The following is a 16,510-nucleotide window of genomic DNA, read 5'->3' as shown; positions in this document are numbered from 1 at the left end:
ATATTTCTGTCCAGAAAAAATGTGTATTTCTAAATAAGATGGAATTCAATAACAGTGGAATGTTGGGATATCACCCAATACCTTTGTCCACCTGATAACCCTAACAAAGTCTCTGTAAATAACCCGAGGAGACATTGGGAATATCCTTCAACAATGGTTGGTTACGTGATATTGCCCAGATGGCTCTGGTTTGGAATGTGTGTTTATCTGGGAAGTATACTAGCCTATTCATGAGTTATACTACCGGGATAAATGTATCCAAAATCACAAGCCTTGTCATATACCTGCCCGATTCCTTTCCCGTTCACACTGAGTGTGAGACATGTCAGTGACTCAGCAGGTGTCATACATATCAAACATGAGCAATAACTAAGTAGAAAAGACTGGTTTCTCAAAGTACTAGTGGTGTAATTGCCATACTTTTTTATTAAAGCTAACTTAATAGAAAATGACTAGTAAAAGTGGAAGTCAGCCAATGAAATTCTACTTGAGAAAGTCTAAAAGTATTTGGTTTTAAATATACTTAAGTATCAAAAGTAAAATGTAATTGCTTAAATGTACTTAGGTATCAAAAGTAAAAGTACAAATAATTTCAAATTCCTTATATTTAATCAAACTAGAAGGCAACATTTTCTTTACGGATAGCCAGAAGCACACTCCAACACTCAGACATAACTTACAAACGAAGCATGTGTGTTTAGTGAGTCTGTCAGATCAGAGGCAGTAGGGATGACCAGGGATGTTCTCTTGATAAGCGCGTGAATTGGACCATTTTACTGTCCTGCGAAGCACTCAATGTAACAAATACTTTCAGGGAAAATGTTTAGAGTAAAAAGTATATTATTTTCTTCAGGAATGTAGTGAAGTAAAAGTTGACAAAAATATGAATAGTAAAGTACAGACAGACAAAAAACAACTTAAGTAGTACTTTAGTCTTTTTACATAAGTACTTTACACCACTGAAAATAATTTAGTTTATAGTAGCTTGTCCATGAATTAAGTACAATTTATAATGACTGGGTTCAAAAATGTAATTGTCTTGGTTTACATATTCAGAGGGATATCCCCAAAACATCAGATTTCTTGCAATGCATGTCAGACGCTCTTTTCCAGAGCAACGTGCAATCAGTGCATTCATCTTAAAATAGCTAGGTGAGGCAACCACAATCTTTGTAAGTACATTTTTCCTCATATAAGTCCACCAAATTAGTGCCAATAGTAAATTACAATAGAAACCCTCAACCTGCACTTCCACAGACCCCCTTGAACTACAGAACACTTATCCTGATATCTATTAACATATAATAGGTGTAAATAGTGGGAAACAATGAGAGCTTAGCAGTTTGAAGCAGCCTACTTCACACCATAGTGATGCACATCACCAGAGACATTGTTTAATGCTTGGGGCTAATAGAACAGAGACACACCACACAGGGACATTAACAGTTGAAGGTGTCAACCCTGAGAATGAGGGTCTTTGTAGGTGATGGTCCATCTAGTGTAGATGTTAATCCTTCTTGAGGGTGTCGCCATACCTTGGCCCGACCATGGAAGGAGACAATAGCAAGAACCATACATACAAAAGACCAACAGTCTATTTTGCAGTCCTTCAAAACACCTTTCCTAGACAGAATGTCTCTGCATAATCTAATGCACATGTAACTCATTTTATGTAGGAGCTCTCAGATAAATCATATTTGTGAAGATAGCTCCCCCTTCTGGTCGGTCCAGGTTCTGACTCCGGGTAAGCGACAGGTGTACAACAGGTGGGCGGTTCATAGTCTAGTGGTTAAGCGCATTGGGTCAATAACCGAATAGTCTCTGGTTCGAGCAGACTAGATGAAACATCAGTCTGTGCCCTTGAGCAAGGCACTTAACACTAATTGCTCTGGATAAGGGCGTCTGCTAAACGTAAAAAGACTTGACACACACCACTGATTTACAATGCCAGCCAAGTTTCCCAGTTGGTTAAATCATAACGCTAGAAACCAAGCTTGTACCATATTCACAAATGTACTACTCGATTTAAACATTGATATTTAGACAGAAACAGAAAAATGGGCTAAAAACATTTCATTTGTGAAATTTAATTGAAAAACAATGGCAATAAAAAAGGCTTCCAGTATTTCTTTGACAATTGCTCAATGGTTTTAAGTTTCAATGCTTTCAGACATTCAAAAATAAAATATGGTTCTCTCTACTGGTTAAATGCTGTGTCTTGGCTGCTTTACACTCGTGATCTACTCATAAAAAATAAAATAAAACGATTCTAATTGTCTTCTATTAACCTCTTGTACAAGGCATTCAAAGCCGGGTGCCCAAATTATTTAATAATTTAACCCCCAATGAGAATTTAAAAAAAAATACTTTTTTGCATCTCCATAACCTAAATAAATCTGCAGTGAAAATATGCAAATATTGCAAGACGTGCATGTTTAAATTCACAAATTAGAATATTCAATTTCTTGCTTAGGTTTATATTATAACTATTACATTGATCTGTTGATTGGTCAAAACTACACAGTTTGACCTAAGAAACAATGCACCCAAATCGTTTCATTCTTTTTAACTGTACATGCATCTCTGTAAACTATACAGTTCAACAGCTTCCTCTGTGGGGTTTTTGACAAACAACTCACGTTGACTCAAGAGAAAGTAGCTCTTGGTTCATGTAAATGCTATCATCCTCCATCAATGTTCTCATTCAAGAGGTGTATTTTGGGGAATATAACATAGGCATTTGGGTGAGAGCATTCAAGGCCTCTAGTCCACACAGGCCTTCCATGTGTCTAGTCTATCCACTGTCCTTCACCAGGACTGAGGTGACCAGCACCTCCCCTCTTCAGTCTAGTAGCTGAACATCTGCTGTGTTGTGTTGGCCTGCTGTTGCTGTGCTGCCTGGGCTTGTCTAGCCTGCTCTGAGGTCTGGGTCTCAGATTCCTGGGGGTCACCTGGAGCCCCCTCTGCTACAGGGGTGACCTGGACCCCCTCAGCCTGCGTGACAGGCCTCCAGGCCAGGGTGGGGGCCTCCAGGGGGTGGCCCATTGGGTTGACGAAGGTGGTAAGGTTGATAAAGTGGGCGACCGACTGTGGCCCAGTACTGGCACCGCCAGGCCCCACCGTCTCGGTCGTGAGCTCGGCGGGCCGGTTGTGGAGCATGGCGGAGCCGCTGACCGTGTCGAAGGTGACAGTGAGGATGGAGCTGTCTAGAGTAAGGGGCCGGTGGTCGCTGGCTGTCAGGTGGCCCACGGCTACAGGCTGCAGGCTGGTGAACTGGGCAGGGGCATGGGTGGTGATGGGGGTCACTGTGATGTTGGTCAGCCCCACTGAGCTGTTGGGGGAGGAGGCGGAGGACACGTTGGGGTCGGCCAGCACCACCACCTACAACAACAGCACCATCCACAATGGGTCAGATCATACACTACTAACAGTATGATAGAATCACACAAACAATGTTGTGGACAATATGGAAAACCTTAAGACCGGGTGCAGTCAAAAACATGATTGTCCTGTGTTTTATACACTGAGAGTACAAAACATAAGGAACACTGCTCTTCCCATGACATAGCTTTCACCTGGTCAGTATATGATCCCTTATTGATGTCACCTGTTAAATCCACTTCAATCAGTGTAGATGAAGGGGAGGAGACAGGTTAAAGAAGGAATATTAAGCCTTGAGACAATTGAGACATTGATTGTGTGTGTGTGTGTCCTTCAGAGGGCGAATGGTTAAGACAAAAGATGTAAGTGCCTTTGAACAGGGTATGGTAGTAGGTGTCAGGCGCACTGGTTTGAGTGTGAAAACTGAAACACTCCTGGGTTTTTCATGCTTAACAGTTTCCTGTGTGAGTGTATCAAGAATGGTCTACCACCCAAAAGACATCTAGTCAACTTGACAACTGTGGGAAGCATCCCTGTGAAACACTTTCAACACCTTGTCGTCCATGCCCTGACAAATTGAGGCTGTTCTAAGGGCAAAAGGGGGTGCAACTCAAATACGAGGGTGTTCCTAATGTTTTGTACACTGTATATTACAGTGTACAAATATACTCGTAAAGAATCCAGTATATAAATAAGCGGCCTGTATAACAGTAGTAGATATTAAAATGAGCAATTTGCAGAATACAGTATATAATTAGTGGGAAAAACTGCATAAAGGAAATGGGAAGTGTTTTCGGAAAGCATTCAGACCGCTTGACTTTTTCCACTTTGTTAGGTTAGCCTTATTCTATTTTAATTTTTTTATTTTTTTTTAAATAAATACCCTTCAATCTACACACAAAACCCCATAATGACAAAGCAAAACCATTTTTTTCTAATTTACACAAAATGTAAAATATCACATTTACGTAAGTATTCAGACCCTTTACTCAGTACTTTGTTTAAGCAACTTTGGCAGCAATAACAGCCTTGAGTCTTCTTGGGTATGACAATACAAGCTTGGCACACCTGTATTTGGGCAGTTTATCCCATTCTTCTCTGCAGATCCTCTCAAGCTCTGTCAGGTTGGATGAGAAGGTCTCTCCAGACATGTTCGATTGGGTTCAAGTCCGGGCTCTGGATGGGCCACTCAAGGACATTCAGAGACTTGTCCCGAAGCCACTCCCGTGTTGTCTTGGCTGTGTGCTTAGGGTTGTTGTCATGTTGGAAGGTGAACCTTCGCCCCAGTCTGAGGTCCTGAGCACTGGAGCAGGTGTTCATCAAGGATCTCTGTACTCTGCTCCCGTTCATCTTTTTTGCGATCCTGACTAGTCTCCCAGTCCCTGCCGCTGAAAGATACCCCAACAGCATGATGCTTCACCGTAGGGATGGTGCCAGGTTTCCTCCAGACGTGATGCTTGGCATTCTGGCCAAAGAGTTGAATCTTGGTTATCAGACCAGAGAATCTTGTTTCTCATGGTCAGAGTCCTTTAGCTGCCTTTTGGCAAACGCCAAGCGGGCTGTCATGTACCTTTTACTGAGGAGTGTATAGAGCTCTGTTAGAGTGAGTGAACATCGGGTTCTTGGTCATCTACCTGACCAAGGCCCTTCTCCCCAGATTGCGCAGTTTGGTCGGGTGGCCAGATCTTGGTGGTTCCAAACTTCTTCCATTTAGGAATGATGGAGGCCACTGTGTTCTTGGGGACCTTCAATGCTGCATTATCTTTTTGGTACCCATCCCCAGATCTGTGCCTCGACACAATCCTGTCTGCGAGCTCTGCGGACTTGGCTTGGTTTTTGCTCTGACATGCACTGTCAACACATGCACTGTCAACAGTGGGACCTTATACGTGTGCCATTCCAAAATCATGTGCAATCAATTGAATTTACCACAGGTGATCAATAGGATGATCAGGATTCACTGGAGCTCAATTTCATGTCTCATAGCTATGGGTCTGAATACTTATTTAAATAAGGTATTTCTGGGTATTGTATGTAGATTGCTTTTTTAAAATCAATTTTAGAATAAGGCTGTAACGTAACAAAATGTGGAAAGAGTCAAGGAGTCAAACTTTCCAAAGGCACTGTATATAGATGAGACAGCAGCGTTGGCTGTGTGTGTGAGAGTGACTATAGTCATACGCATGTGTTTGAGTGTATAGATAAGTACAGGAGTCTGCTTGTGTATGAGGTGTGTTCTTAAGAATGGAGTTTGCTTATTGGTATTTGTCTTTTAGGTGCCATCTCTAATGTCAGAGGTCACCATAAACTATGTCTGGCTTACTGGTATCTATGCCCTTGAGCCATTAAAAAGACGGAATAATCGCTTAACACCCATGGCTTTTTAAGATGTTTAAAATGTATAGTCTATTCAACCCCAAGGTCTCAGCCTTGATTTAATGCTTTGGCACCGAAGGATGAAACAACAAACAGATAAGGCAAGAGTATTTAGGTCTGCCCTCCCCTCTGTAGGGGGGAGAGATTTGCTGCAAACCGGTTTGAGTTTGTCAAGAACTGCAACGCTGTTGGGTTCACGCTAAACAGTTTCCTGTGTGTAACAATGGTCCCCCACCCAAAGGACATCCAGCCAACTTGACAACTGTGGGAAGCATTGGAGTCAACATAGGCCAGCATCCCTGTGGAATGCTTTAGACACCTTGTAGTCCATGCACTGACGAATTGAGGCTGTTCTGAGGACAAAAGGGGGTGCAACTCAATATTAGGAAGGTGATCCTAATGTTTTGTACACTAAATCTTTATTTCCACACAAGGTTGGAATAATACTGTGAAAATTATAAATCCCTTTTAGCATAAGAGCTGTTTGAAAAGACTGAAATTTCACCATGCACTTCCATGGGGACATCACCATGCACTTCCATGGGGACATCACCATGCACTTCCATGGGGACATCACCATGCACTTCCATGGGGACATCACCATGCACTTCCATGGGGACATCACCATGCACTTCCATGGGGACATCACCATGCACTTCCATGGGGACATCACCATGCACTTCCATGGGGACATCACCATGCACTTCCATGGGGACATCACCATGCACTTCCATGGGGACATCACCATGCACTTCCATGGGGACATCACCATGCACTTCCATGGGGACATCACCATGCACTTCCATGGGGACATCACCATGCACTTCCATGGGGACATCACCATGCACTTCCATGGGGACATCACCATGCACTTCCATGGGGACATCACCATGCACTTCGATGCAGAAAATTAGTTAATAGACCAATAAGAGAGTTCCAAACCTCTGCCAATAACAGTTCATTTTCAGTTTTCCCCTCTAGTCAAACCCCTCCCAGACAGTCCTAGCAAAATTGCTTTAGAAATTGCTATTTGCTAAGAAGCCATTTCATTTAACATTTTAATTTAAAACAATAAGGTACTTAATTGTTACCCAGAAATGATATGATATTGAGATAAAAACAGCTATATTGGACCTTTAAAAACCCAACTGCAATAAATAGAATCTCTAACCTAATATAATTGCTAACATAGATGATCTGACAAATACATGACCCACCCACCTGCTGTATACTCTGCACAGCAGAACTGGTCTCATCTCCCACTATGGTGGTGGTGTACTGTACTCCTTTGCCTGTGAAGTCAGCATACTCGTCAGAGTCCGACAGCTCCGGCTCCTCCAGCTGTTTCTGCTTCTTCCTGGGCAGCCGTGTGGTCCGCTGGGGCCTCTCCCCAGAAAGAGCCTCCTTCTCCAGGGTTAGAGTGGGCTGTGAGGGTGGTATGAGAACCAAGAGTATTAAAATACTTCCATCTCTGCATATACTGTAGTTAGCTCACCACCATAGGCATTGTATGGCACTTCCTACCTGCACAATGCTGATGCTTGACTCATCGATTGTTGAGTCTTCTTGGAGCTCGTCAAACTCATCTATTCTCACAGTGACCACCTGGGGTAGGAGAGAGCAGTTTAAATAAAGCGGAGACGTCACTATCAATGACAGGTGGGATATGAAATGATGTTTAAAGGAGAGCTGGGCCTGGTCTGGAAAATGTCAGTTTCAGCTGACACTAAGAATTCCATTCAAGATGTGGTAGATCTCATGCATATACTGTCCCAGCTCACCTTGGTGTGTCTATGGTTTAACCCCTACTGTCCCAGCTCACCTTGGTGTGTCTATGGTTTAAACCCTACTGTCCCAGCTCACCTTGGTGTGTCTATGGTTTAAACCCTACTGTCCCAGCTCACCTTGGTGTGTCTATGGTTTAACCCCTACTGTCCCAGCTCACCTTGGTGTGTCTATGGTTTAAACCCTACTGTCCCAGCTCACCTTGGTGTGTCTATGGTTTAAACCCTACTGTCCCAGCTCACCTTGGTGTGTCTATGGTTTAAACCCTACTGTCCCAGCTCACCTTGGGGCGTCTATGGTTTAACCCCTACTGTCCCAGCTCACCTCGGGGTGTCTATGGTTTAAACCCTACTGTCCCAGCTCACCTCGGGGTGTCTATGGTTTAAACCCTACTGTCCCAGCTCACCTCGGGGTGTCTATGGTTTAAACCCTACTGTCCCAGCTCACCTCGGGGTGTCTATGGTTTAAACCCTACTGTCCCAGCTCACCTCGGGGTGTTTGCGCCTCATGTGGCGGTTCATGGAGGCTCGGGTGGACACCTTGGTGCCACACATGTGACAGCTCTGGGCCTCCACCTTCTCATGCGTCAGCTGCACATGCTTCTGGAGCATGTATTCTGTCACATACTTCTTATCACACACCGCACACGACCACGTCTTCCCCACTGGGGAGCGAGACAAGAGAGAAATCTAATAACGCTTCTCAAACAGAAGGTATTCGTGGAGTTGTCCAAACCGAAAACACACAATTGGAAACGATGAGTATTCATGCAGGAACTTGCCTGTGTGAATGAGCTTGTGTGTCTCCATGGTGTTCCTCTCACTGAAGGTCTTCCCACACAACTCACACATGAAGTCCTTTATTCCTGCAGGAGTAGAAACGGTACATCAGTGTAAGACTTAACCAAATAGCCCTTTGTACCTTGCATGCTTCATTAGCTTTGTTGTATCTGTAAGATATGACAAATGTTCAGCCATACATGTTAGCTTACAATGCCCAACCCATGTTTATAAATGAAAGTGGCCTCCCCCCCCCCACGGGTCCATCTTACCCGTGTGTCTCTTGTAGTGTTTCAGCATGTTGACCTTCTGGGCAAACTTGCGGTTGCACTCCTTACACTCGTACTCTTTGATGCCCTTATGCAGCTTCATATGGTGCCTCAGCGCATGCTTGGTCTTCATCCCTGCAGAAAACACATTGGCTTAAGTTTCTTACCCCCTGTGGATGCTTTTACCAAAAAAAGTCCATCCATGCATGCTTTGATCAGAACATTTTCCCAATTCATAGAGCCACATATTTCTTGCTATTACCGTTCATGGTAAGTTGCTTGGTAAAGGCAAAAACAGCAATTGGAAAAGCCACCACCAATGTGGGTCAATTTGGTCTCAATTTCTAGTCTATTATGCAAACGTCTGTACCCCTAATTATTTGACAAAGACAGTTGTCATGGTGACAGCCTCACCTTTCCCACACTCAGCACATAGGAAGTCTCTGACATTGTCATGGACCCTCAGGTGTTCCTTTAGCATGTCCTTCCTGGCAAACGACTTCCCACACTGGTCACATCCGTGGCTCTTCACCCCTGGGAGAACCACATTACAGAAGAGACAGCAAAGTGGAATAAGCCCATAAAATCAGATATTCTTTATCACACCTTCAAGACAAATATTGGGTGGCTATCATAGTGCCAAAATATGATTAATGTGTGCTAAAGAACAAAATGTAATGTGGTCCAGTATCCAGAAAGTATCTTGTTAGAGATGAAGGGTGAGGTTCATACCTGTGTGAATGACCTTGTGTCTCTCCAGGTTGCCGATGCTGTTGAAGATTCGGCCACACATTTCACAGGGGTGGATGTACCTTAGGAGCAAAATGAAGTGTAACAGACAGGATTTTAGTCTGGGTGCTAGTAACGAGCCAAGAAGGAGAGTGTACAACTGTTGTATGTCCTATATCTCTGTGTCCTGTCCCTCATATGTCCCCTGTCCCTCATATGTCCCCTGTCCCTCATATGTCCCCTGTCCCTCATATGTCCCCTGTCCCTCATATGTCCCCTGTCCCTCATATGTCCCCTGTCCCTCATATGTCCCCTGTCCCTCATATGTCCCCTGTCCCTCATATGTCCCCTGTCCCTCATATGTCCCCTGTCCCTCATACCTCTGCACTGCAGGGTCTGGGAGCTGTTCTCTGTGAATGACCAGGTGGGCGTTGTAGGTCGCTTTCAGAGCGAAGCGCCGGTTACAGATGATACAGCCATAACCCCTCTCTTTGTGCAGGTCCATAATGTGCTTCAGGTAGTCTCTGCCCTTGAAGAACGTCACCTAAAACACAAAGACAGTAGATTGGAACAGAGGCCATGGAGAGTGCGAGTGTGCTTGTTTAACCACCACCGTGGTGCGAGTGTGTTTGCGTGACAGAATGTGTGTCGGGATGTAGGCATGTGTGAGAGGTGTGTGACTGACCTGACACTTCTTGCAGCTGTACTTGTGGGTCTCTTGTCCGTAGTCTTCATCCTCCTCATCAGTGTCGTCGCTGCTGTCCACTGAGATGCCAATCTTCCTGATGAACTCCTCCCTCTCCTGCTCGTCCATCAGGGCTATGTCCTGGAGAACACACACAGGAAGTTGAGCAATGACACCACTATGGACCTAGTGTCAATCTCTTTATTTATCTTTCATGTTTGAGTGTGAATGAAATGTGTGGTTATGTTGGAGTTCAAAAGAAGCATGAACTAAACATTTGATTGCAACATCCACATAATCTCTCTCACCTTAAAGTGAACGTGAATATGGTCCCTCAGGACGTCCACTCTGAAGAACTTGCGTCCGCAGATCTCACAGGTGTACTTCTTATCCCCGTGAGTCAGCAGATGCTTGTTCATGTTGCTCCTGCAGGAAAACACCTGGACACACACAGTCAGGGTAAATATCTTATTTCAAGTCTTCTTTTTAATTTGACTCATTTGATCCAATGCCAAAATAAGTAAATTTTCAGGTATCCGCGTCACAGCACCTTGCCACAGATAGGACATGCTGAAGGCTCCTTTCTGTATTTGGTCCCTTCCTCCCCATTGGCCTCCAGCTCTTCCCTCTTCAGGTGCTTTGGGTTTGCTGAGACATACAATAACAGTACAGCTGAGCTCAGAGAGAAGGCTGATTGATGCTTTGGGATAGAACACATTTCAGGATCATGAGCCATGCACTTGTAAAAAGTTGCAAGCTCTGCTCTGTTGATATAAACTAATCAAGTAGATCATATACTATAACATACTTCAAACTTAGAGACCCACCGGGCAAAAACATTTAATCAACGTTATTTCCACGTCATTTCAACAACAAAATCTATGTGATGACTGATTGGATTAGCAAAAAGTCAATGTAATTTCATCTTTTTTTCACCTAACTTTTAACCTTAATCCAATGACACGGTGAAATGTTTTGTTTATCTCCCGTTGAATTCACATTAGTTGTCAACAACCACATTTAATTCAAAACTAGACATGTGCCCAGCGGGGAGTATCACCAAAATAGTCATCAATAAAGATGGATCATGTCCCCCTGGTCCCTCCACCAGTACTGACCCACAGTATGTCTCTTCTGGTGGTCCTGCATAACATCCTTGCGGTAGAACATCTTGCTGCAGATCTCACAGGCGTACAGCTTCTCTCCGTGCTTCTTCTTGTGCTTAGACAGGTTACTGTTGGTGGAGAAGAACCTGGAGCAGATCTCACACTGGAACGTCTTGTCATCTGCCACCACAGGAACAATAACAAACAATATGACTAGTCATTCAATGAAATAAATAATGGATGGGATACTGTGTCAAAGTTATCGATAGCAATGGTCTGCAAATAAATGTTTTTTTAATTCATGCTGCACTTACCCGTTCTACAGTTGTGGAACTCTAATGCATTCTCCAGACGGAAGGCTTTGTCGCATGTGTTACATTTGTATCTGTACTCCACATCGGGCTGAGGGAGCGACGGGGACACACACAATGTATAGTGAATCAAAGAGCTAACCACTGCAACACAAACAGTGACTATCCTGGGCAAAAGCTGTAAAGGCCAAAATGTTGAGCATTGATCTAGGTGCGCCTACCTCGTTTTTGCTGTGCTTGTATGAGATGTGCTGCTTCAAGCTCTCCTTGCGGCTGAACATCTTGTCACATTCATCACATTTAAAGAGCTTATCACCTAAAGAGAGCACAGACATAAAATATATGCACTTGTAGGATATGATTAGTAAACACTGATCTCCACATAATCCATCTCTTTTCTCTGGAGAGTGGTGTTCGGAACAATTCAGTAAGACTGCCACAAAAAAAAGAAGGGGACAAAAAACAGAGGGGGGAGAGGAGAGCATTACCGTGGGAGCGGATGTGTCTGTTGAGGTTGCTGCTGTTCTGGAAGACCTTGTTGCAGAGGGTGCACTTGTACAGCCTCTTATGGTCTCCCCCCTGCCTCAGGAACCTCTTCCTCGACCCAGGCCTGAGGAAGAGGGAACAAGGACAAGAGAGAGTGGAGGGAGTATGAGAGGAGAGGGACAGAACAGAGTGAGAGCATGCCTGGTATCTTTCCAAGTCTATGGAAGAACTGATTGATTGATAATTGTACTTCAAAAGGAAATATGTGTACTGTAAATAAAGCATGCAATATAAAGGTGAACTGCAGTTGAAGGATAGCAATGGAAAATGACTCGACTAAGAGGCATTTATTTTTGGCTCAGTCAGTCATGACATAGTGGAGAGGGTGTTTGTTGATCCTTACATCCCAGCTGAGAGCAGGGTGCGGGTCACCCTAGGCATGGTGACAGCCACCCCGTCAGGGCCGATCTCCAGGTCATTGCCATCCAGCATGGCCTCTCCTCCGTCTGCAGGGACGGTGTTGAGGGCTTTCTCTGCTGGCCCCAAAAAGGCTGCAACTAGAAGCAGGAAGGTATGAATAAAATTCACATTTTAGGAGAGAATGTGGTGGAAACAGAACAGTGCATGTGATGGGGTAGTCAATAATTTAACAACATAAGAGGTGGAATCTGTCTCACTTTTTTTCTTTGCTGCTATAGTTGCAGTGCTAGGTTTCCGTCCTCCTTTGGCCCTCTTCCCCGGCCTGCCCAGCCTTCTTTTGGGAGCTGGCAGAGGAGGAGCAGGGATGGGTTCAGCACTGAGGCCGTCGTCAGTGGTTACCAGTTGTGCTTCTTCCTGCTGCTGGGACTGGTCGTCAGGGGGCGGGGCTACATCTTTCACTTCCTGCAGGTGGCTCAGCAGGTGGCCTGGGAAGAAGACAGGTGGAAGGATGGGGAAATTAAGCTTTTCATGTAAATACAGAAGAGCACCTCGTCCTCTTCACTACTGTCCTGATTAATACGAGCAATTCAGCTGCCTGTCTTCAGCCAGCTCTGAAGCCCTCAACCATCATGCCTACCTTCTATGTAATGCAAGTGCTAGTGTTCATGAGGAGGATCTTTGTTTTCTGGCTCCAGTTTCAACTGTTCTGCCTGTGGCCATGGAACCCTGACCTGTTCACCGGACGTGCTACATGTCACAGACCTGCTGTTTTCAACTCTCTAGAGACAGCAGGAGCGGTAGAGATACTCTCAATGATCGGCTTCCTCAAATGTTAAGGGGCTGAATAATGTGGCTGAACTGTTACTGTAACAGAAAGGGATCATTATTCACTTGTTGACAGCAGAGGTATTTCCTCTAACAGTGGTTTCATGAGAAGGTGTTGATGTATGCCCAGAAAATATGTGGCATCTCTGGGAGTGAACTCACCTGCATCATTCTCTCCAACCACTAGGGCCGTTGACACTCCAGCTTTATTCAAAGCCCCCTCTGGCATGGTAGAGGTAGTATCCACAACTGAGAGATAAGGGAAGAACAAAAACAGGACAACACGGTCATATATTTCATATTGATTATGCGCCTAGCAATCGAACCCTTAGTTGATCTGCGTTAACAGAAGGGTTCAAGCTACAGTACACCAGTTTGCATCTCAGGGGACAATAATGCTGAATCTAGTCTGCCAGTGGGGCTCCATACCTGCTGGAGGTGGATGGACTGGGGCCTTCAGCATGGTCCTCTCCATCTTCTTGGCATAGAAGGCCCCATACCAAACCCGCAGCTCAGACCCTGGCAGCACATCCTGGGGAAAAGAAAGAGGGTTACCTTATGAAAGAGTAGGGAACCATCTGTGTCTCCTGGAAGAGATCTCTCTCCCATTTGTTCCCCACCTAGTATGTAGTGATGTATTGGCCATGGACACTAAATAGTATGCTAGTGTGGATATGGGGACATATCCAATAAAGAATGACCAAAACTGTCCTCAGTTGCTTTGTTTGGGGGAGTTGGTATATGATACCTGTGAGGTGTTGAAGTAGACCTCATCGTCCTGCTGGTAAGCAGTCAGGTTCTGGTGCTGATAGTCAGTGGCGGGCCGAACCAGCATCATCCAATTACAGTCATCCTCATTGGCTGAGTCAAAACAGACTACCAGGCCATCTCTCTGGAAGATCTGTCCAGGTCACAAACAAAACCAAAGAATACAGAGAGGGGGATATTAACACCACAGCAAAGAACACAAACGTCTTTCTCCATAATAACAGCAGTCTAAGTTGAGAACACACCTTCAGAGGGAACAGGCCTTCTTTGTCCAGGTGGGATATTCTCCTAGCCTCGAAGGGACCAAACCTGGTCCTCTTGACCAGACGTTGGAGGACAAACACTCCCTCCTTCCCATCTGGTACCTGTCTGATCTCCAGACTCTCCGGCAGAGAGGACCTGACCCACGACAAACAACACAACATCTATTACTACATAGCCTCCAACACTTCTGTTACTCCAACATCAGGTTCAAGATTTGCTGCTTTAAAATACACCATTTGTAAGATTACCAGCTAAACTGAAAACCCACTCAACACCCTCTCACTGGGTAGCTTGCATGGTGGACTTTTACTCACCGTGCTCTGCTGAGAACAAATGAGTCCTGTACAGTCACCACTGGACCCAGCTCTGGACACTCAGAGTCATGATACTGCCCACAGTCCTCACACCCTGACGGGTACAATCAAAAAGTCACATATCAGATACCACATACTCTGATGTCTAAATAGGCACAGGCATGCAACGTGAACTACACACACATGCGCGTGTAGTGCTAAATACACACCACACATAGGGAGAGATACAATAGTAAATCAATGTGCACTATGCCCATAACTACCTCAATTACCTAGTACCCCTGCACATTGACGTGGTACTGGTACTCCCTGTATATAGCCATGATATTTTTACTCTTATTGTTATTCACGTTTACTTAATCCTCTGTCACTATTTCAATATTACATTTATTTTTCTATCTTTATATTGCATTGTTGGACAAAAACCTGCAAGTAAGTCTACACCTGTTGTTTATGAAGGTGTGACAAATAAAACCTGATGCCATTTCAAGGGTATTGAAGTTCAGTATACTCACAGATAAACTCATCTGGTTGCTCCGTCATCGTGACAATCTGCACATTCAAGAAAGGGCTGTTGTTACTAATCTTCGTAACGTGTGTAATTGTGTATGATTTGCTTTATCTAAATCATAACGTTTAAAGGGAATATCAGCAGTTGATACATCCATTTCTGGACTTTTAAATTAATAATGTATACGCATTGATTCTTGAAGGCTATAACTTTAGTTCAGTGCCCGTGTCAAACTCATTCCACGGAGGGCCGAGTGTCTGCGGAGTTTTCGATCCATCCTTGGACTTGATTAATGAATTAATGTCACTGATTAGAAATGAACTCCCCTCACCTGGTTGTCTTGGTCTTAATTGAAAGGAAAAACCTGAACCCCAGACACTAGGCCCCCCATGGAATGAGTTTGACTTCCCTGGTTTAGCGTAACTTTTCATCAGTACCCTAAATATAAGTTTGTTTTACTCCAATGTTTGTAAACATTGTAAATGTTGGGCATAAACAACACTGTATAGCCTCAATTATTGCTTAATAGTATTATTTTATATATATTGGATGGTCAGGCCTTGCATTAATAGCTCAATGAAATTCAGTGGTTACATTTCTCCAGGCCCATCCCTCAGATTGTTACGAATGGAGTTGCCGCTTTATTTACAAGCTACATTATTAGAGATTATTACTTCATGATCATATACAATGTATTTCTGTTGCCACTGGTGGTTGTAACATAAATACAATAAGAAATGCCAAATGGGTTCGTCAAATGAATGAATACTGAAGAATGTGTGCAATCCTCTGAAGCAGTTCAAAATAGTGGCAAATGTGAGGCCTACACTTCTTGACTAATGTGGATAACACAACCTGGAGCTATATTCTGGTCAAAAACTGCGGTGTGGTAAATGTATGGGGACCTCAATAAAGCAAAGGCCATTCTTCTCCAGTATGCAAAATTACACTGCGCATTCCACGCTAATCACAATACAGCAGTGAGTAGCTACATATTAATAAAGACGATCCAGTAGAACGGGATCCAGGATTTTAACAGATTCCAAACTCTAGCCGGGTTTTAACTCCGATCTCAGCCTACTCCGTCTTCTGCAGTCATGCAAATGTAACAAAGAACAATCGGCATGGCGGATGGAATGGAGACGCAAACTCCATCTGGAGCCAGTTAATTTCAATGTCAGAACGGCGTTATACTGGACTCTCCGCGAGATTCCGTGTGCACCTCGCAAACTAAAAATATATATTTCTGCACGGTGGCACAATTATTGTTTGTTCAAACTGCAGAAGTTAGAAATAAACATGTTACCTGTTTTCCAAACGACTACACATTTATTGAATCCTGACTCCGGGTTGCAATCCGCTCCAAGAAACCGCGCAGGACCGGAAATGCAGTGAAATGCAGCTTGGGAATAGTAGTTTTCTTCAATCGCTCGAGTTATCAATGGATTGCCAATAAAACATAGCTACGTTTTCAAAATATCTAATTCATGACTCGATTTCT

At 44.1% G+C, this 16,510-nt stretch overlaps 1 protein-coding gene across 1 annotated transcript; it reads right to left on the bottom strand.

Annotated features, from left to right (window-relative positions):
* Positions 1-590: 590 nt before the first annotated feature.
* On the bottom strand, positions 591-16,387 carry prdm15 (PR domain containing 15). The gene is made up of 25 exons (XM_055865380.1): positions 16,316-16,387; positions 15,014-15,050; positions 14,499-14,592; positions 14,166-14,319; positions 13,901-14,053; positions 13,582-13,684; positions 13,315-13,401; positions 12,585-12,812; positions 12,311-12,464; positions 11,910-12,031; positions 11,643-11,737; positions 11,425-11,512; positions 11,123-11,290; positions 10,555-10,652; positions 10,313-10,444; positions 10,005-10,145; positions 9,700-9,863; positions 9,323-9,402; positions 9,005-9,124; positions 8,594-8,725; positions 8,324-8,407; positions 8,031-8,206; positions 7,282-7,362; positions 6,979-7,182; positions 591-3,381 (listed from the first exon to the last, which is right to left on the bottom strand). The coding sequence occupies exons 2-25, from the start codon at positions 15,039-15,041 to the stop codon at positions 2,848-2,850; spliced, it is 3,420 nt and encodes a 1,139-aa protein (XP_055721355.1). The 5' UTR covers positions 15,042-15,050; positions 16,316-16,387; the 3' UTR covers positions 591-2,847.
* Between the last annotated feature and the right edge of the window lie 123 nt (positions 16,388-16,510).

This window comes from Salvelinus fontinalis, chromosome 2 (genome assembly GCF_029448725.1).
Source record: "Salvelinus fontinalis isolate EN_2023a chromosome 2, ASM2944872v1, whole genome shotgun sequence".
Lineage (NCBI taxonomy): Eukaryota > Metazoa > Chordata > Actinopteri > Salmoniformes > Salmonidae > Salvelinus > Salvelinus fontinalis.
The sequence above is the reverse complement of the archived record's forward strand: the minus strand, read 5'-3'. Positions and strand labels throughout refer to the sequence as shown.